Below are 15,869 nucleotides of genomic sequence, written 5' to 3'. Positions count from 1 at the left end.
TGTAAGATATTCTATAAAGATAGACACGCATAACGATGTTATACAGTTTTTTGATATAATAATTATAATCACAAAAATATATTAATAAATGTTTTAAAAACATGATGAAAAAATGATTTTATTTTTACGTTAAATTACTATATATAATTACTATATATAATCAATTATTAGATATATATAAAAAAATAAATACATAATTTTCGAATAATAATGTATACTATTTATGGGAATTTATTTTGATTTGTTTAATTGATTATTATTAAATTGATTTATATTGTTATAAACATATTAAAAACAATTTTTTAATAACAAAATATATAATTTCATATTTAGTTCAACTATAGTTCGTTTCTTGTCATAGTATACATTATATTTTGATATCAAAAATTATTATTTAATGTTATTAATCAATTATTCGTTTAAGAAAAGTAATTATAAATATGTTTATTTTAATATTTAAAAGATATAAATCAATCTCGCAATCTCTCTATTTACATTTATTTATTTTTTATTATTTACTAATATGCATTTTGTTGTACTAGGCAAAATAAATTTGAATTTATTTAAAAAGGGAAAAATATTAACAACTTAAAAGATATTTTTTATAATAAACAACTTGTACTCTACAGGTATTTTTAAATAATACTAACAAAATAATTTTTAATTCATAATAATATTATGAATATATAAAATATTCTTTGAATATATAAAATTGACAAGATAATAATGAAACCTATTTTTTTAACTTATTAAACTTAATTATCTAACTAAATTTATTTTTAGCATAAGTATTAGCACCATGAAAAAATATTATAAGATACATAGAATATATCTTTTAGTAAAATTCAACTATAGATATATATCTTTCACAAATTTGTATAAGAAAATAAGTTAAATTAAATTATTATTTTATTTTTAAGACACTATTCTTAGGCATTATAAGAGCTAAGTTATAATATGGCACAAATGCATAATCCTATGCATATCATCCCTAACATATAAGCTAGATCTCTTTTGATACTTGGATCTCGTTTAGTAGAACCAGGAAGATTATATATATTTTTCCATTTTACTGCCCATAATGGAATAGCAACATGGAGAATATCTGGGATCATAAATCCAAGATCACGTACAACCTATCATATAAAAATTACTAATCATTTAAAACAAATTAATATTAAGTTTGTAATCTATTATATTCTTATATTACCTGATGGGCATACCCTTCTCCTCTGACAACATTAGCAACAAATTGATCCCAACCACCCGCTACAATATGTAAAATAGCTATTGCAGCTATACCAAATGCTTTTCTATGAGTTACTGGATTTTTATTATTTGCCAAGTGAACAACCAAAAAAGTAGACATCAACTCAGTGACAGAAAAAAACAATTGATGGTACCATTGAGAATAGAACTCATCATTCCAATAATTCATATAAACCCACCAAGTATAATAATGTGAAAAAATAGCAGTTGAAAAAAGAATCATCATAGAAAGTCTAAGGCGATTATGAAAAGCCAGCCATGTTAAATGTTTCACTACTTCATAGAAAATTATAACTCCAATTACAATTGTGATCCATATTTTTAAAGTATTTGATGTAGCATTAAAATACATATGTTTATAAGAAGCAATACCAGATTCATATGATCCTGTAATAATATATTAATTCTTTTTGAAAATTAATTAAAAATAGTTTAGAATTAATTTTTTAAAATACATCATGAAAATAAGATTGACTTACCCTTAAATACTGTGTCCCAACATGAACAAGAACAATATTGTTTATCTACATCTCTTGAATATTCTTGCCAAAAATAATATAAAAATGCAATATGTAATGGTGGTATTGTTAATGGTGCTAATATTCCTAATGTTTTAGAACTGCATGATGCAAAATTTGCATAAAGCATGCGTTTTAATATTTTTATGAAACCCATATGTGTAAATTTTTATTTATATTATATTTATAATAAACTTATTTATATTATATTTATAATAAACTCAATTATATAAAAAAATATTTATTTATAATTGCCATTATTTTATTATTATTTAAATAATTTTTCTTTATGATTGATATTAAATGAATAAATTAGATAAGATTTACATTATTTAATTCAATTTTTTAAAAATTATTATGACATGAAATAACAAAAAAATTGGCAATAATTCTTTGGTATATGTAGAAGTAAAAGAATTATATCATATCTGGCACTATTTATTTTAATATATTTCATTAATAGAATTCTATTCTAAAATTATAAATTTCTTAATCTTTTACATAATGAAGTATATATAAATACTTTCCTTTATCCAATTATAAGATGATTCTATAAATTGTATGCATTATTTATAGATCATATGCTGCAATATTAATTTCATTCATTTATATTTATTAATTTTTCTTATAAAAGTAGCAGCAATTAAACAAGATTAACAGTAATTAGACTAGTTATAAATATAATAATATATTCATAATACTGTTAATTTTAATGAAGATTTTTTTTTCATTTAATAATGAAATAATTTTATAAATTGGCATAGCTTTCAGTCGATATATTTGATTTCATAATCAGTCTTGTTGGTATTAATGTAAACCATATAATATTCGAATTTTTATCACTTGTTTATAATATTATATTTTAAAATAAAACATATCATATAAATTAATTTTTGATTAGATATTTGTAGCACTTTGAACGTCGCATTTTATATTTCATAAGATTTTACCTTTATATTCACATGACACTACGTAAAAAATATCGAAATTGGCACAAATGTATTCAATGACAACTATAAAATAATGTTTCCATTCTTACTTTCTATCGGTCTTATTAGACGAGAGGGCTTTGCCCCTCCAATACTATTTTCCACGCATGTGCAAATTCTGTTCCTATAGAAACATATATTTGAAGACTTAAATAATTCCAGTTTATTAGAGGTTATTAGCTTCATTCAATAATTATAATACAAATTTCAGAAATTTTTAAAATTTAAATTTAAATATTTTGAATCTGAATATTAATTCTAATAGAAAAAAGACCTGAGATAAAAACATTTCAGACATAATAAGATTGTTTCTATTTTTTATTTTTTTCTAAAAAGAAGCTACTAATTTTTTTTTTTAAATAAAAAGCAATTTGAAATTGCTATCAAACTTATCTGCTATCACTTTTTTTCTTCTACAGAATTAAAGTTTTATAGCAATAGTAACAAATATTTTTTAAAATATTTAAAATTTAATATGTTAAATTCTATTTTTTTTAAAATAAATATATGTAAATATATAATATATGTCAAATACTTCATCATAATTATTTGAAATATGTTATTATAAGTCAATTTTTAATTATTTTTATTATGTCTAATAAATAAATGAATGAATAATAATAAATGAAGTTATTTAACAATGCAACTAATTAAATATTAAAGCTGTTTTTTAAACGCATAAATTTTATATAATAAATAGCATCAAAAATCAAGAAGAAGAAAAAAGATAGAGCTAGAAGAAAAAATATAAAAGCTATCCCCTAAGTACCGCAAATAAAATTCAATAGCAAATAAAAAAAAAGGATAAAAATGAATAAGAATTGATTATTAATGCCATCTTTTGAGCTACAATCTTTTAAGTCTATCTATCAAAAATAGGATAAAGACTAAGAATTGAAGATCAGCGCCATATTCTTGAATATTTTTAACACTCAAGAGATGGCACTAACGATCAATTTTTATCTTATTTCTAGTCTTCTATATATATTTTTTTATATTAAATTTAACATCTCATACTAAATTTATATAATTATTATTATACAATATTTTAATTTTATTTTAATTTATGTAAATAAAAAATTGCGTCATTGCACCAATTAGCGTTCTATGTGTGAATTTATATGTGTGAGATTCTTCTGAAATTATGAAAATCATAAATTAATGCATCATCTGTTCGAGTTATGTGGTTAAGTAATTCTATTTCTATTTCTATTTAATTTAATCTATCTAAATAAATCTATCTAATTTATAGATTAGTTCCATTTATTTAATAAATTATTAAACATTGTGATAACGAAATTAATTAAATTTCTTTATGTTTCGATCTTCTATTTGATTATGAGGTTACCGGTAGTTTGTATCATATTAGCTTTTCAATCAGGATTTTAATTATTGTTTTATTTAATATATAATAAATAAGTATAATTTTATATTTATATATATATATTTATTTATATTTTATATATTTTTGACATTTATTTATCTAAATTATTATTTGATTGGTGGACTTCGAAATAATAATGATTTATATACGCTTCGATAATTTATAATCAATGATTTTCTGTATTTTAAATACAGATATTTTATTTTTTTTCACAAAAATAAACATATTTAAAATAGATTTCTATTGTCCTTTTATTTATATATAAAATATATAAAACTATATATAAACTATATATAGCTTATTCATTATTATATTAATTAAGTTATATTAATTAAGTTTATCTCATCAAATTACATTATTTCAATGATATGATATATAATATTTCGTTTTTAAGTGCATTAATTTATATTTTTATCTTTTTTTCGTCTATTATGTTTAAGGCTGAAAATATTTATCAATATTTTCAAGAAATTGGAAGTTTGCAGCATATCATGTTTGACATGTTTCGATTTGATTTTCTTAGTAATTTATGATTCGATAATCGAAATTATGGCGCGAGATGTCATTGTATCGATAATCATAAATTTATGATCGTGACAGTTCAGATGTGTCATTTTTTCTTGAGGTATGTGCTGTGTAATATTGTATGTAATAATTAAATTGTAATTTATAATTTATTATTTATGTGCTAACATTCAATCAATATGTATTTCTTATTATAATTAAAAATCCTTTTTAACTAAATTATTCTATTATTTCATATTATTATTTTTAGAATTTTTATCTATTTTTAGTATTAATTCATTATAGTATTAATTTATTTATAAGACGGAATTGTGCTTGATTATTATTTTATATTATAATCTATTAATTCTATATTTCATATATTTATTTGAAAATCTTGATTTTTTTTTATTCAGATTACTAATTGATTGTTGGAATGATGGAAAAATGGAAAAGATTTCATGAACGCCATAACGATTAATAACTTCAAGAAATGGTAAAATTTGATACTTTTTTTTATATTTTTTCTAAATTAAACTTTTAATTAAATTGAACTATAATAATTTTTCACGATATTAGAGTTAGTGTTTTTTCGCTGATTAAGTATATAAACGGATATATAATAATTTTATATTTTTTTTTGTCAATATTGATTTTTATAGTGGGAATGTTTCTTAATCATACATTACGCGAAGAAATAATTATTTTTATATATTTTCTAATTTTTTCAAATAATTAGTATTATATTTAAATTATAGTATTTTAAATTTTGTTACAGTTTCATACTTAATGACTATTTCGCAATGATATCTTATAACAATATTGATGACAGCATTAACATCGTATTTATTGGTAAGTCATGTTCATTTATGTTTTTTTTTTATGTTTTCTTTTTAATAAATAAATATTTGATGAATGAATAATAAAATGTAACCTAATTAATAGCAATTTATAGAATTTATTTTTTATTTATAAACATTATTATTCTATGAATTTTCAAATGTCGCCAAATATGGTCTTTCAGAAGTAGGACATAAAAATTTCTCAAATGGTACAAGCCATTCATTGTTTGTTTTTTTACCAATTGGTTGTAACAGATTGTTCCATAGAGTATTTGCCGCTTAAAACATAAAAAAAAACGTTATCTTTTATTATAACAATATAAAATATTATATTGTCGTTTAAAAATTTGGAAGCAATTATATTTTTGTAAAATATTATTTTTTAAAATATTTTATTCCGTAAAATATTAATTAAGCATTAGTTTTTAATAAATTTAATGCATGATTTTTGATATTTTTATTAAATAAATTTCTGATTTCTTCCAAGTTTTGGATGAAATTCGAAATAGTATACGAAATTTTATCTCTTGTACTTACATCGTGCATTACCTACTTGACTTATATGAAAGCAATCAGCAGAAAAATATTGTTTAACTTCGGGCAATCCGTTCTTATTCAGCGGCAATTTAGTATCTTTAATACCTGGTAAAGGTATTACGGTAAAGTCATTTGTGTGAAATTCTGGGTATTTAGAAATTTCTTCATCTATTTCTTGCCATCTAAAAAATAATTTAAAATAAAATATCTTGTACAAAATATTTTTCATAAACTGTTTAATTAAGAAATAATATCATGTGAAAATTAAAATAATATAAATAAAAGAAATTAAGAATAATTATTTCAAGATTATTAAAATTGAAGAAATGTTGTTCTGCATAATTATCTAAACAATTTTTTTAAGTATTTAATGCTTAAATTTTTAAATTCGCTAAATTAAACAAACCTGCTCATTATTTTGAAATATTCCTCTCTTTGACTTTTGTATTGCAAAGAGAATAGACATGAACAAAATATGGTTCTCATCACATAGCAAATAAGCGAGTTTGTTGCATTCTCTGTATTAACAATTTCCCTTAAATGAGTAGGAATTATGAGACCAATGAAAGTACGTGGTAAATTGTCTCTTAATATTCGAAGAGTTTTAAGCAGATCTTTTTTATGATTTTCCAAAGTGGACCATGGAGAAGGAAGTACACATATATCCGTACAAATGTCATTGAATCCAATGAGAATAAATATTATCTGAAATAAATAGAAACATGATATAATGTAAACATTAATTTTAAACTTATTTTAATTTTAAATATTACTTTAATTTTAAATATTTAATTCATTAATCTCTGATACTTGTATAATTTTCATTATTAAACTTTAATGATCAACTCTTATCCCCAGTACTTTTATAAATTTTATAAAATTTCATATAATTTTATTTATAATACGTACCTTCCAATGTTTCTCTATATTTATTCTTTTGTCATTTTTTATTCTATTGACTAAATATTGGGCCATGAAAGGCATGTCTCTGGACATTGCACCAATCTCAGCTACATTTAATTGCGAAGCTGGATTACTAGTTAAAGAGTCTCCAAGTGAATAGCCTATTAAGTTAGGATTAAATTCCTATACATAAGAAAATTTATCTTATCAGAAGAATATTCGATTTTTCATTTGTATGTATTTAATTATTAGATTATAATTATTTATACGTACTTTGAGGATATTAGGGATTGTCAAATATTTTCGCCAATTTTTTTCACCGCCTATAATTGCCATCGCACCCCTATTCTCAACGTATAAATCTACTAAATTAGTTGCAAAAATTCCCATTCCGCTCGTCAAAGAATCACCCAACGCAGCAATAACATCTATGTCTCCTGGTCTTAAACGATGAACTGAATCAGGAATAGTAGGAGATCTAGCACCTGCAAATATTGGATTTTAGAAAATTAAATTGTCAATAACCAATAAATAGCATTCGAGAGCATGATTTTTTTGAATTTTTACGATTTTATGATAATAATAATTTATTTAATTACCTGTCAAATTGCAAGGAAATGGAACGTTTGGTGGAATTTCTTCTTGAAGTTTATTTGTATATTGTATTATTTTTCTTTCTTGTTCACCTTTTATATAAACAAAGCAATTATTGGTCATTTTTACTTGTACAGTTTACTTTGATTATTTTCACAAATAAATGAAAATTATCATTAATTATTTAAAAAACAGAATACAATAATCAAGAATAGAATAGAATGTAATAAACAGGAATAGGTTTTAATCAATTTCTTCAATATAATATTTTAAAAATTTTAACTTAGTTTAAATATAGTATAATTTAGTTTGGAAATATTGAACGAAATTATTTTTCTAATTCTTTTTTTACTTTTTAAATGATGCTTTAAATAATGCTAATGCTAAATATTTACTTTATCTCACAAATTATTAAATCATTGTGATTTATTAAAATTATATGTTACTGTGCTAAACAATAAGATTAATATTTAATACGTACCAAATGCTTGCAAGATCCAATTACGAAACAGACGAACCACTGATCGTATATCTGGGCTATCCAAAATAGTCCTTTGAGCCACGGTCAACACGAATAATTGTAACAAAAAGCACAAAAATAACTTCATTCTGTATTTTATTAATTTGATAATTGAAGATCAAATGTCTATTTAATATCTTTGTGTTAATTAAATGGATAATTTTAAAAGGAATTCCTTTCCTCCCTTTAAAAACTTGCTGTCAGCGGAATTATAAAAGGAAAATTATATAAATAACCACTTTAATTACTCGATCTAATATCAACTCGATCGTAGATTCATAATATCATGATTGCTACGAAGGTTTGAAACTGAACACATGAGCCTATGAGTCTTTATATCTCTACAACGAGATTTATATACACACACATATATATATATATGTGTGTATACATATGTATATATATATATATATATTATATTGGCTAACGAACCAACATAATACTAAAATAATTTAATAGATATAATTGCTTTGATATTATGCTTGTTTCTTATAATTGTAAAAATTTGTAATTATAATTTATCAGTTTGATGCAAATATAAGTTTGAAAAATAATATCATGTATAGATGTATGGAAGTTATTGTGATTAATAAAAAATTATATTAATTCATTATTATACTGAGTCAATAATTAATTAAGATACAGTTAAATTAAAATTTTTGTGACTCAGTATATCATTTATATTGCTTGATATCAAATAATCTGTTAATGAATTTATAGATATTCTGTTAGTGATTGTTTAATTGTTTACGAAGATATTATATAAAATTAAATTGCTTATAAATAAAAAAATAAATCTTGATTCATAATTTATACATTAATATTTATTTTTATTTCAATAGTTAAAATTAATTTTAAAAGTTCTTTACGTGTATATTTTACGATTCTTTTCAAAATTAGCTAGAATTATAATTAGAATTAGGTCAATATTTAATTAAATATTTATGTTAATGAGAAAATTATTCAACGAATAATTTTAAAGTTAATCCTCTAGATCATTGTTAAATATTTTTTCGGCCATAATATATGACTGATAATTTATGACTGAAATTACATTTTCATTTAAATATTTATTTAAAAATTGTTGTTTAATATTTATTAATACCTTGTGATTCAACGTGTAATATTAATAGCAAATATTTCGTGTAACATTAAGTTTGAAAATTACAGTTATAAATCAGATATGTTAGATTTAAGATAATTCTTTCAACATGAAAGAATACAGTAAAAATTTATAGGATATTAGAATTGTTACATTTCAATATAATATTTCTTTTTACAGTTCTTTCTTTAAAATATTTAATTTTTCCAAGAAAAATATAATCTATTTATTTGCTACGATTATCCAAACACCGAGTATTCTCAAGTTCATTTCTTATTAGATGTTTAAATTTTATAAGAAATGATGACGCTAACAGTAATTAATTGAATATTATAATTAATTAAATATTTCTAAACTTCGAATATATATTTCTAGACTTTGAAATATAAAAATTATAATATTTGTTTATGTTTTAATATTTTAAAATATTTTCAATAATTAAATTCATTAAATTAATTTAAATCCTTATAATATAAATATATAATAATGAAATAACTACATATTTTCATATGCGAATTTTTATTTTCATATGCTATATTTTAATGATGATGACTTTATATCCGATTATAGTTAAAAGATAAATTAAACAATTTTTTTCTCATACATTTTTGTATTTAATACAATAAAAATATTAAAATGGATAACATAAACAAATATTATATATATTATATATATTATAATAGAATTCAATCTATCAAGTAATATTTAAATTAAAAAGATATATAATATTAAATTACAGAGATAATTAATAGGATCTTAATTATGTAGATTTTTGATTTCTTAGAAATGTTTTTTACATAAAGAAGCAGAAATTAAAAATTTATAGAAGCAGAACTACAATATAACGATTATGTAAGCATAATTCAACTATTATTATTATATTGTTTTTATTATATATACTAATAATATAACTATTATTATTTATACAAACTATTCTTACTATTATTCAGATAATGAATTATTTTTCATACATTGAATCTGAATATCATCATATCCATCGCTATTATCAAATTGTTTAAAGGTTTAAAATATACCTTCAACTTTCAAGAATCCATCTGTAAAATAAAAATAGTCATTAAACTAGGTCAAGAATAATATGTTCAAAGATCTGCCAACTATGAAAACTTCTCTTTTTGGATAAATCTTGGTATGACGCATTCATATACTTCCACAAATATGTACAATTTTTCATGTATTATGCCGGAAATACAATAAAGGATAGATAAATGGATATGAATATAATATCATAATAATTAGAAAACGTATTATTGTATTTAATATTAGTATTGTTATATTTAATATTAGATATTAATATATTTTATATATATCATGAATATTTTATATGCATTTCAAATAAATGAATTCTAATATAATTGATAATGGTAAAAAAAAAAAAAAATTTCTCAGATGATATCATTAGTATTCATAATATTTTCATCGTCATTGATTTTAATAAGCATTCATTTAGTTAAGAAAATAATACATAAGCATTATAAATATTAAGATCATAGAATTTGAATTAAATCTAAATGATAATTGTAAATTTACGCTTATTTTAATTTTATTGTTTATTTTTTTATTTCTAATAATATTATTATATTGAATAATCAAAAATACTTCATCAAATTTAACAATATGGAAATTAGGAAATTAACATTATATAATGTATCTTTGCTTTTCGTATATGCATAATGTGTAATGAATATATAAGAGAAAAATTAATATTCACTTTTAAAAATCAATTTTCATTTTTCTAATTCAATTTTTCCATTTTTTTTTAATTATCAAATTTTTGCATTAATCTGATTTCCTTTATTTCATTTTAAATATCCATAAATTATATATAAATTATATATAAATTATTTAATTCATTCATTTAATTACATTACATAAATTTATTTTTAATTTCAAATATAACAATTGTATGGAAATAATGTCATCTGATTAGATATGTTAACTGGATAGTTATTTGATTTTATCTTAATATAAAGTATTATAAAATGATTAAAAATATGTGGATTGTTCTTAATGCACAGATTTAAATCTAATTTTATCATAAAAAGAATCTTTAAATTTAATTTAGGGATAAAATCATATTGAAACTAAGGATTAAAAAATTTAATTAAAAAATAATAATTGTTTTATCGTAAATAATTTTTTATTCGATAGGATTCTCTTTTATATTTTATCACAACAAGTTTTGATTTTCAAAAAATTACATGTAATTTTTTATTAATATTTATGTATAATAAGTTTATAAAGATATAATATTACATTTGATTAATTAAATTAGAAAATATATTAAAGAAATTGATCTTTATCAAAAAATTATTACAATGAAGTTACATTATATACAAAGGTTAAATGTATATAAAAAAATATGTAAAAAAAATTATAAACAATTAAACGCAAAAAAAAATCTTCTCGCATTTTAATTTGCAATTACACAAGATCAGTTGATGTCATCATAAAATATCTATATTAAGATTATACTACATTAAAATGATTTTTATATCGATATTACATACATTATATACATAAGAGATTTAATTCACGGTCAAAATATTTTACAATTACTAATATTATTTATTTTTATTTAATTAATAAATATTTTTAATATATATGATATTGAATTTATAATTTTGATATAAAAATAATTAAAAAATTAAATAAACTATTCTAAAAGTTTACATAAAAATATACATCACAGCCAATATTAATAATATGATATATTCAAAGAAATTTGTAGAATATATTAAAAGAAATTTTCATTTAAATTGATACTTGTGAATGATACTTATGATATATTTTTTTTATACACAATTGTACGGATAAAAAATATATCATAAATATTATTTAAATAAAACATAATTCTTCAATAATATTATTAAAAATTCATTCTAGAAAAATTATTACCCATTATTATTTTTTTTTTTTTTACTATCTTCTCTTTTGCTCTTGCTCTTCATTTAAACTCTCGTTTATCTAAATTTAATAACAACAACAATAATAATTAATTTTTATTCATTTAACTAGGATTAATTAGGAAATATAGATATGAAATATATACCTTAGTAATATCCGAAATGGATAATATATTAGATAGATTTTCAGACATATTTTCAATATCAAAATTATAGAGGTCTTCCGAATTAATTTTCAAAAGATTCGAATCAAATTCTAAGCTATCCATATTTATATTTATACCATTTGTTTCTTCCACTTCACCTGTTATGTAAATTATTATCTCGGAATAAGATCAAAATAATAACATATATGTATGCACATATATATATATATATATATATATATATATATATATATATATGCACATTTATAATAAATGCAAAATATTTAAATTACCAGCGTTTTCCAACAAATGAAATCCTTCGTAACATGATTCTGATATTTTGTTTAACATTAACTGTTCTTCAGGTTGTATTTCTGTTATATCTTGAATATATGAAGATTGGTCTTTTGGACGCACATCGGTTGATACTTGTGCGTCACCGTTTGTCAATGGATATTGAGGTGATGGTCGAGGTGACTGAATAAGCGTTGGATTGTTTTCTATTGGCGATATTTCTTCTCTGTGTTAACATTAAAATTCCTTTAGATTCATAATTATATATATATTTTTTTTTGATTCATTATTTTATATTCGTTACATAATAATTGTACAAAAATTTTTATTAACCTTATAGTTTGAATATCAAATTCCGGTTCTTCAGAAATGATTTCCAAGGCGCGCAATGGAAACAATTCTTTATATCCGACTGAAGAACATTCAAATGGAGCTATTACTTCCGACGATTCTGATAATAATAACGTTAAAGATGATTATTGATTGTATAACAGCTTATATAATTTTATAGCAGTACTTCCAATCACGATAAAATAGATATAGATATTAATGAAATAAAATAACATAAATTACTTTATTATTTATTACATTATATACACATTATTACTTTTGACAAATATTTTAGATTTTTCACGCAAAGTGATTATTTATGACAGTATTTAATATTTAGTTGAAAATAAATATGAATACTTGTAACAAAGAATTAATTATTTTATACATATAAATGTACTTTTAGAAATTTTGGAACAATGAAATTGCTTAAGTTATAGAATATAATAATAGAAAAATAAAATACTCACTTTCCTCAGTTTCCGTTTCTGTCTCTTTCAACACTATGTTTTCATTCTTATTATTAATCTTTCGTTTCTTTCGTTTTAACGAATTAGGATTATCTACAAATGTATTTGTACATTAAAAATATTAAAATCGTATCATTTTTTTTGAAGACAAATATAATATAAGGATGTCGATAAGAAAGACAGTCTCTTCTAGTGAATATATATATATATTTTTAATAAATAAATTTACCTGGACTGAGAGGTAACATTAGAAAAGGCAATGGTTCGCTCAATGCACCATCCGATGGCCTTTTGAGTTGAATGTGTACCGGGACTGGCTCCTCAATTTCCTGCGTGTGATAACTTGATGTTTTGAAGCGAATCGCTGTCTGGATTAATTAAATTAATTAAATAATTATCAAATTAATCTGGCGTAAAATTTATGTAAAACTTAAATATACATACATACTTGTTTGTGCACATGAGCAGGATGAAAATCACCAAATGCTTCCCAAACTACTTTCCCATTCTTCTCCTCAAAGAACCTCACTTGTATATCATCTTTTACAACTTTTTCGCACAACAAAATCATATGCATGCCACCAGCAACCGATGCGCTATAATGACTGAGCTCGCATATCATTAGATCCGGTATTATCTCTTAAATTATTCAATATTAATTATTCATTGCGCAATCAAAGAATTAACATATCTTAGAGAAATTGGATGTAAACATATGTTTAATTGAAACATACTTTTATCGAATATAGGATCGGATACAATCGGTGATAATGGCACGTTGAATTTTCCTTTCTGCGATCCTTCTAAAAACACTTGGAAGCACAGCCTCACTGCATTTAGATCAACGGAATTGAGATCCCTTTTGAATTCAAAGCCAGCTATTTAAAAATATTTTATAAATGTGATTCGTTTCTGTATATCTGTGCATAATCGAATCGAGAAACAAAAAGCGGGATTTTAATGTTTACTTCGAAAAGGATCTACACGAATCTCCTCTCTTATTTTCAATTCTCTTTTAATGTCGTTCCTTTTAACGCACATGATACCAAGATTTGCAAATGTCACTGTCATGTCTTCCGATGAGATTTCGATTGTACAAATACCTTTTTCACACCCTTCCCTTCCAATCAGATTATGAGGATGGGGTCTGTATGGTTTGTCTTTCGTTACACACGATGCTACAGCTAGAGCCCGACCTTTAAATCCAATTACCTACAATCAATCTTATTTGTTATTACCTTATATTAATTCTAATCTTTTCTAAAAATTAGAAAATTTCTATCGCATATTATTTTATCGATCTTTCTTCATTTCTTCGCTACTTACTCTTATACTAGGACACGTTTTATTTTCTATTGTACTGCTTGCACCAGGTATATTACCGGCTGATCTGCCCTCACATTCGTATCGAAAACGTAAATTTTTCGTGGGTTGCTCTATTATTTCAACATACGGTGACGATTTTTTAAAATTATTCATTTTTCTGTAATTTTGCTAATTTGATATTTATAAATTAATGATTGAAATTCTTTCACATAACGAGAGAACTCTTGGTGTGTAAGTGTACAAGAATTGTAAATACGAGATTTTTGTTTTTGTATTAGATTTTAATCACGTGATTTTATTTACACATAAAACTTCGTTCGAAAATGAATTAGTCTTATACATTTTAGGTTTGTCAATCATTTCAAAGTGACCCGTTCTAGTGTTCACAACATCGTCCTGTGTTCAAATTTTGATCTAGAATTTTCCGTTAGATTCCTCTCAAAGATTAAAAATTTTTACTTTTCGTGTTATTTTTTAATATATTTTCTCAGTGGTAACATTTTTAATAACATTTCGCGATACCATTATCGAATAGAAAAAAAAAAAAATGTGTAGGTATAGAAAGTATTTAATTCATATTTTAGAAATTTTTAGAAGTTTTTAAAACATTAGAATTTGTACAAAAATAATTTAAAACAATACAATTGATATATTTTTGTAAGTATATTTACAAAGAATCTTCTTCTAATAATATATTATATTATTATTATGTTATTGAAAGCAAGAACCAACATTTTCTAAAAATTTAGAAATCTCTTTTATATTGGTTCTTTTCGTTGAATCGAAATTTCTAAGTCTAAAATAGCTTTAATATAATAGGGAAATGAATTTTATTTTGACATCATACGATATGATAAATTTAATAAAATACTATTGTTTAAAAAAAGGGCCAATCTTGAAATTAAAAATTTGAGGAAAATTTTTTAATTGTTGTGTACGATTTCTTAAATTTCTTGTGAAATAATGAATTTAATTTATTTGTCTTATCGTATTTAATTTGCTTAAAGATTATCTTTAATCATCCATAATATCTAATTAATTTATGTTTTAATTTTCATCATCACTTTGTACAATTTTATGTTTCAGAATTCAAATAATTATTTATTTAGTAATTTTTTTATCAAAATAAAATTTCTGTGCATCTTGGAATTTTTGTAAATTTAAAAAAAGAATTTAAAAATTTTTGTTTTAAAAAATTAAAATTATAAATTGTCCTG

The 15,869-nt window shown here is 21.7% G+C and overlaps 3 protein-coding genes and 1 long non-coding RNA gene across 5 annotated transcripts; 1 reads left to right on the top strand and 3 right to left on the bottom strand.

Moving 5' to 3' along the window:
- Nucleotides 1-831: 831 nt before the first annotated feature.
- On the bottom strand, nt 832-1,993 carry LOC551778. The gene is made up of 3 exons (XM_624163.5): nt 1,749-1,993; nt 1,211-1,656; nt 832-1,136 (listed from the first exon to the last, which is right to left on the bottom strand). Exons 1-3 carry the CDS (start codon nt 1,942-1,944, stop codon nt 951-953), a joined length of 828 nt encoding a protein of 275 aa, XP_624166.2. The 5' UTR covers nt 1,945-1,993; the 3' UTR covers nt 832-950.
- Nucleotides 1,994-4,543: 2,550 nt separating this feature from the next.
- Nucleotides 4,544-5,767, top strand: LOC113218908. Its single transcript, XR_003305060.1, has 3 exons — nt 4,544-4,785; nt 5,081-5,160; nt 5,443-5,767. It is a non-coding gene; the product is annotated as an uncharacterized LOC113218908 (long non-coding RNA).
- On the bottom strand, nt 5,603-8,392 carry LOC551805 (phospholipase B1, membrane-associated). Its single transcript, XM_624190.6, has 7 exons — nt 8,022-8,392; nt 7,546-7,632; nt 7,220-7,431; nt 6,953-7,129; nt 6,450-6,748; nt 6,044-6,225; nt 5,603-5,784 (listed from the first exon to the last, which is right to left on the bottom strand). Exons 1-7 carry the CDS (start codon nt 8,146-8,148, stop codon nt 5,651-5,653), a joined length of 1,218 nt encoding a protein of 405 aa, XP_624193.2. The 5' UTR covers nt 8,149-8,392; the 3' UTR covers nt 5,603-5,650.
- Nucleotides 8,393-12,087: 3,695 nt separating this feature from the next.
- LOC411712 (embryonic polarity protein dorsal) lies at nt 12,088-15,166 on the bottom strand. Of its 2 annotated transcripts, none has more exons than XM_016913118.2 (10): nt 14,653-15,166; nt 14,295-14,538; nt 14,061-14,204; nt 13,771-13,965; nt 13,556-13,690; nt 13,327-13,419; nt 12,860-12,977; nt 12,526-12,752; nt 12,233-12,390; nt 12,088-12,147 (listed from the first exon to the last, which is right to left on the bottom strand). In XM_016913118.2, the coding sequence occupies exons 1-10, from the start codon at nt 14,803-14,805 to the stop codon at nt 12,103-12,105; spliced, it is 1,512 nt and encodes a 503-aa protein (XP_016768607.2). In that variant the 5' UTR covers nt 14,806-15,166; the 3' UTR covers nt 12,088-12,102. The 2 variants fall into 2 exon arrangements, with proteins under 2 accessions (XP_016768607.2, XP_395180.5); XM_395180.7 differs by having other exon boundaries at nt 13,556-13,694; nt 13,775-13,965; nt 14,653-15,164.
- Between the last annotated feature and the right edge of the window lie 703 nt (nt 15,167-15,869).

The sequence above is a fragment of the Apis mellifera genome, linkage group LG7, assembly GCF_003254395.2.
Source record: "Apis mellifera strain DH4 linkage group LG7, Amel_HAv3.1, whole genome shotgun sequence".
Lineage (NCBI taxonomy): Eukaryota > Metazoa > Arthropoda > Insecta > Hymenoptera > Apidae > Apis > Apis mellifera.
This window is presented reverse-complemented; position numbering and strand designations above follow the sequence as displayed.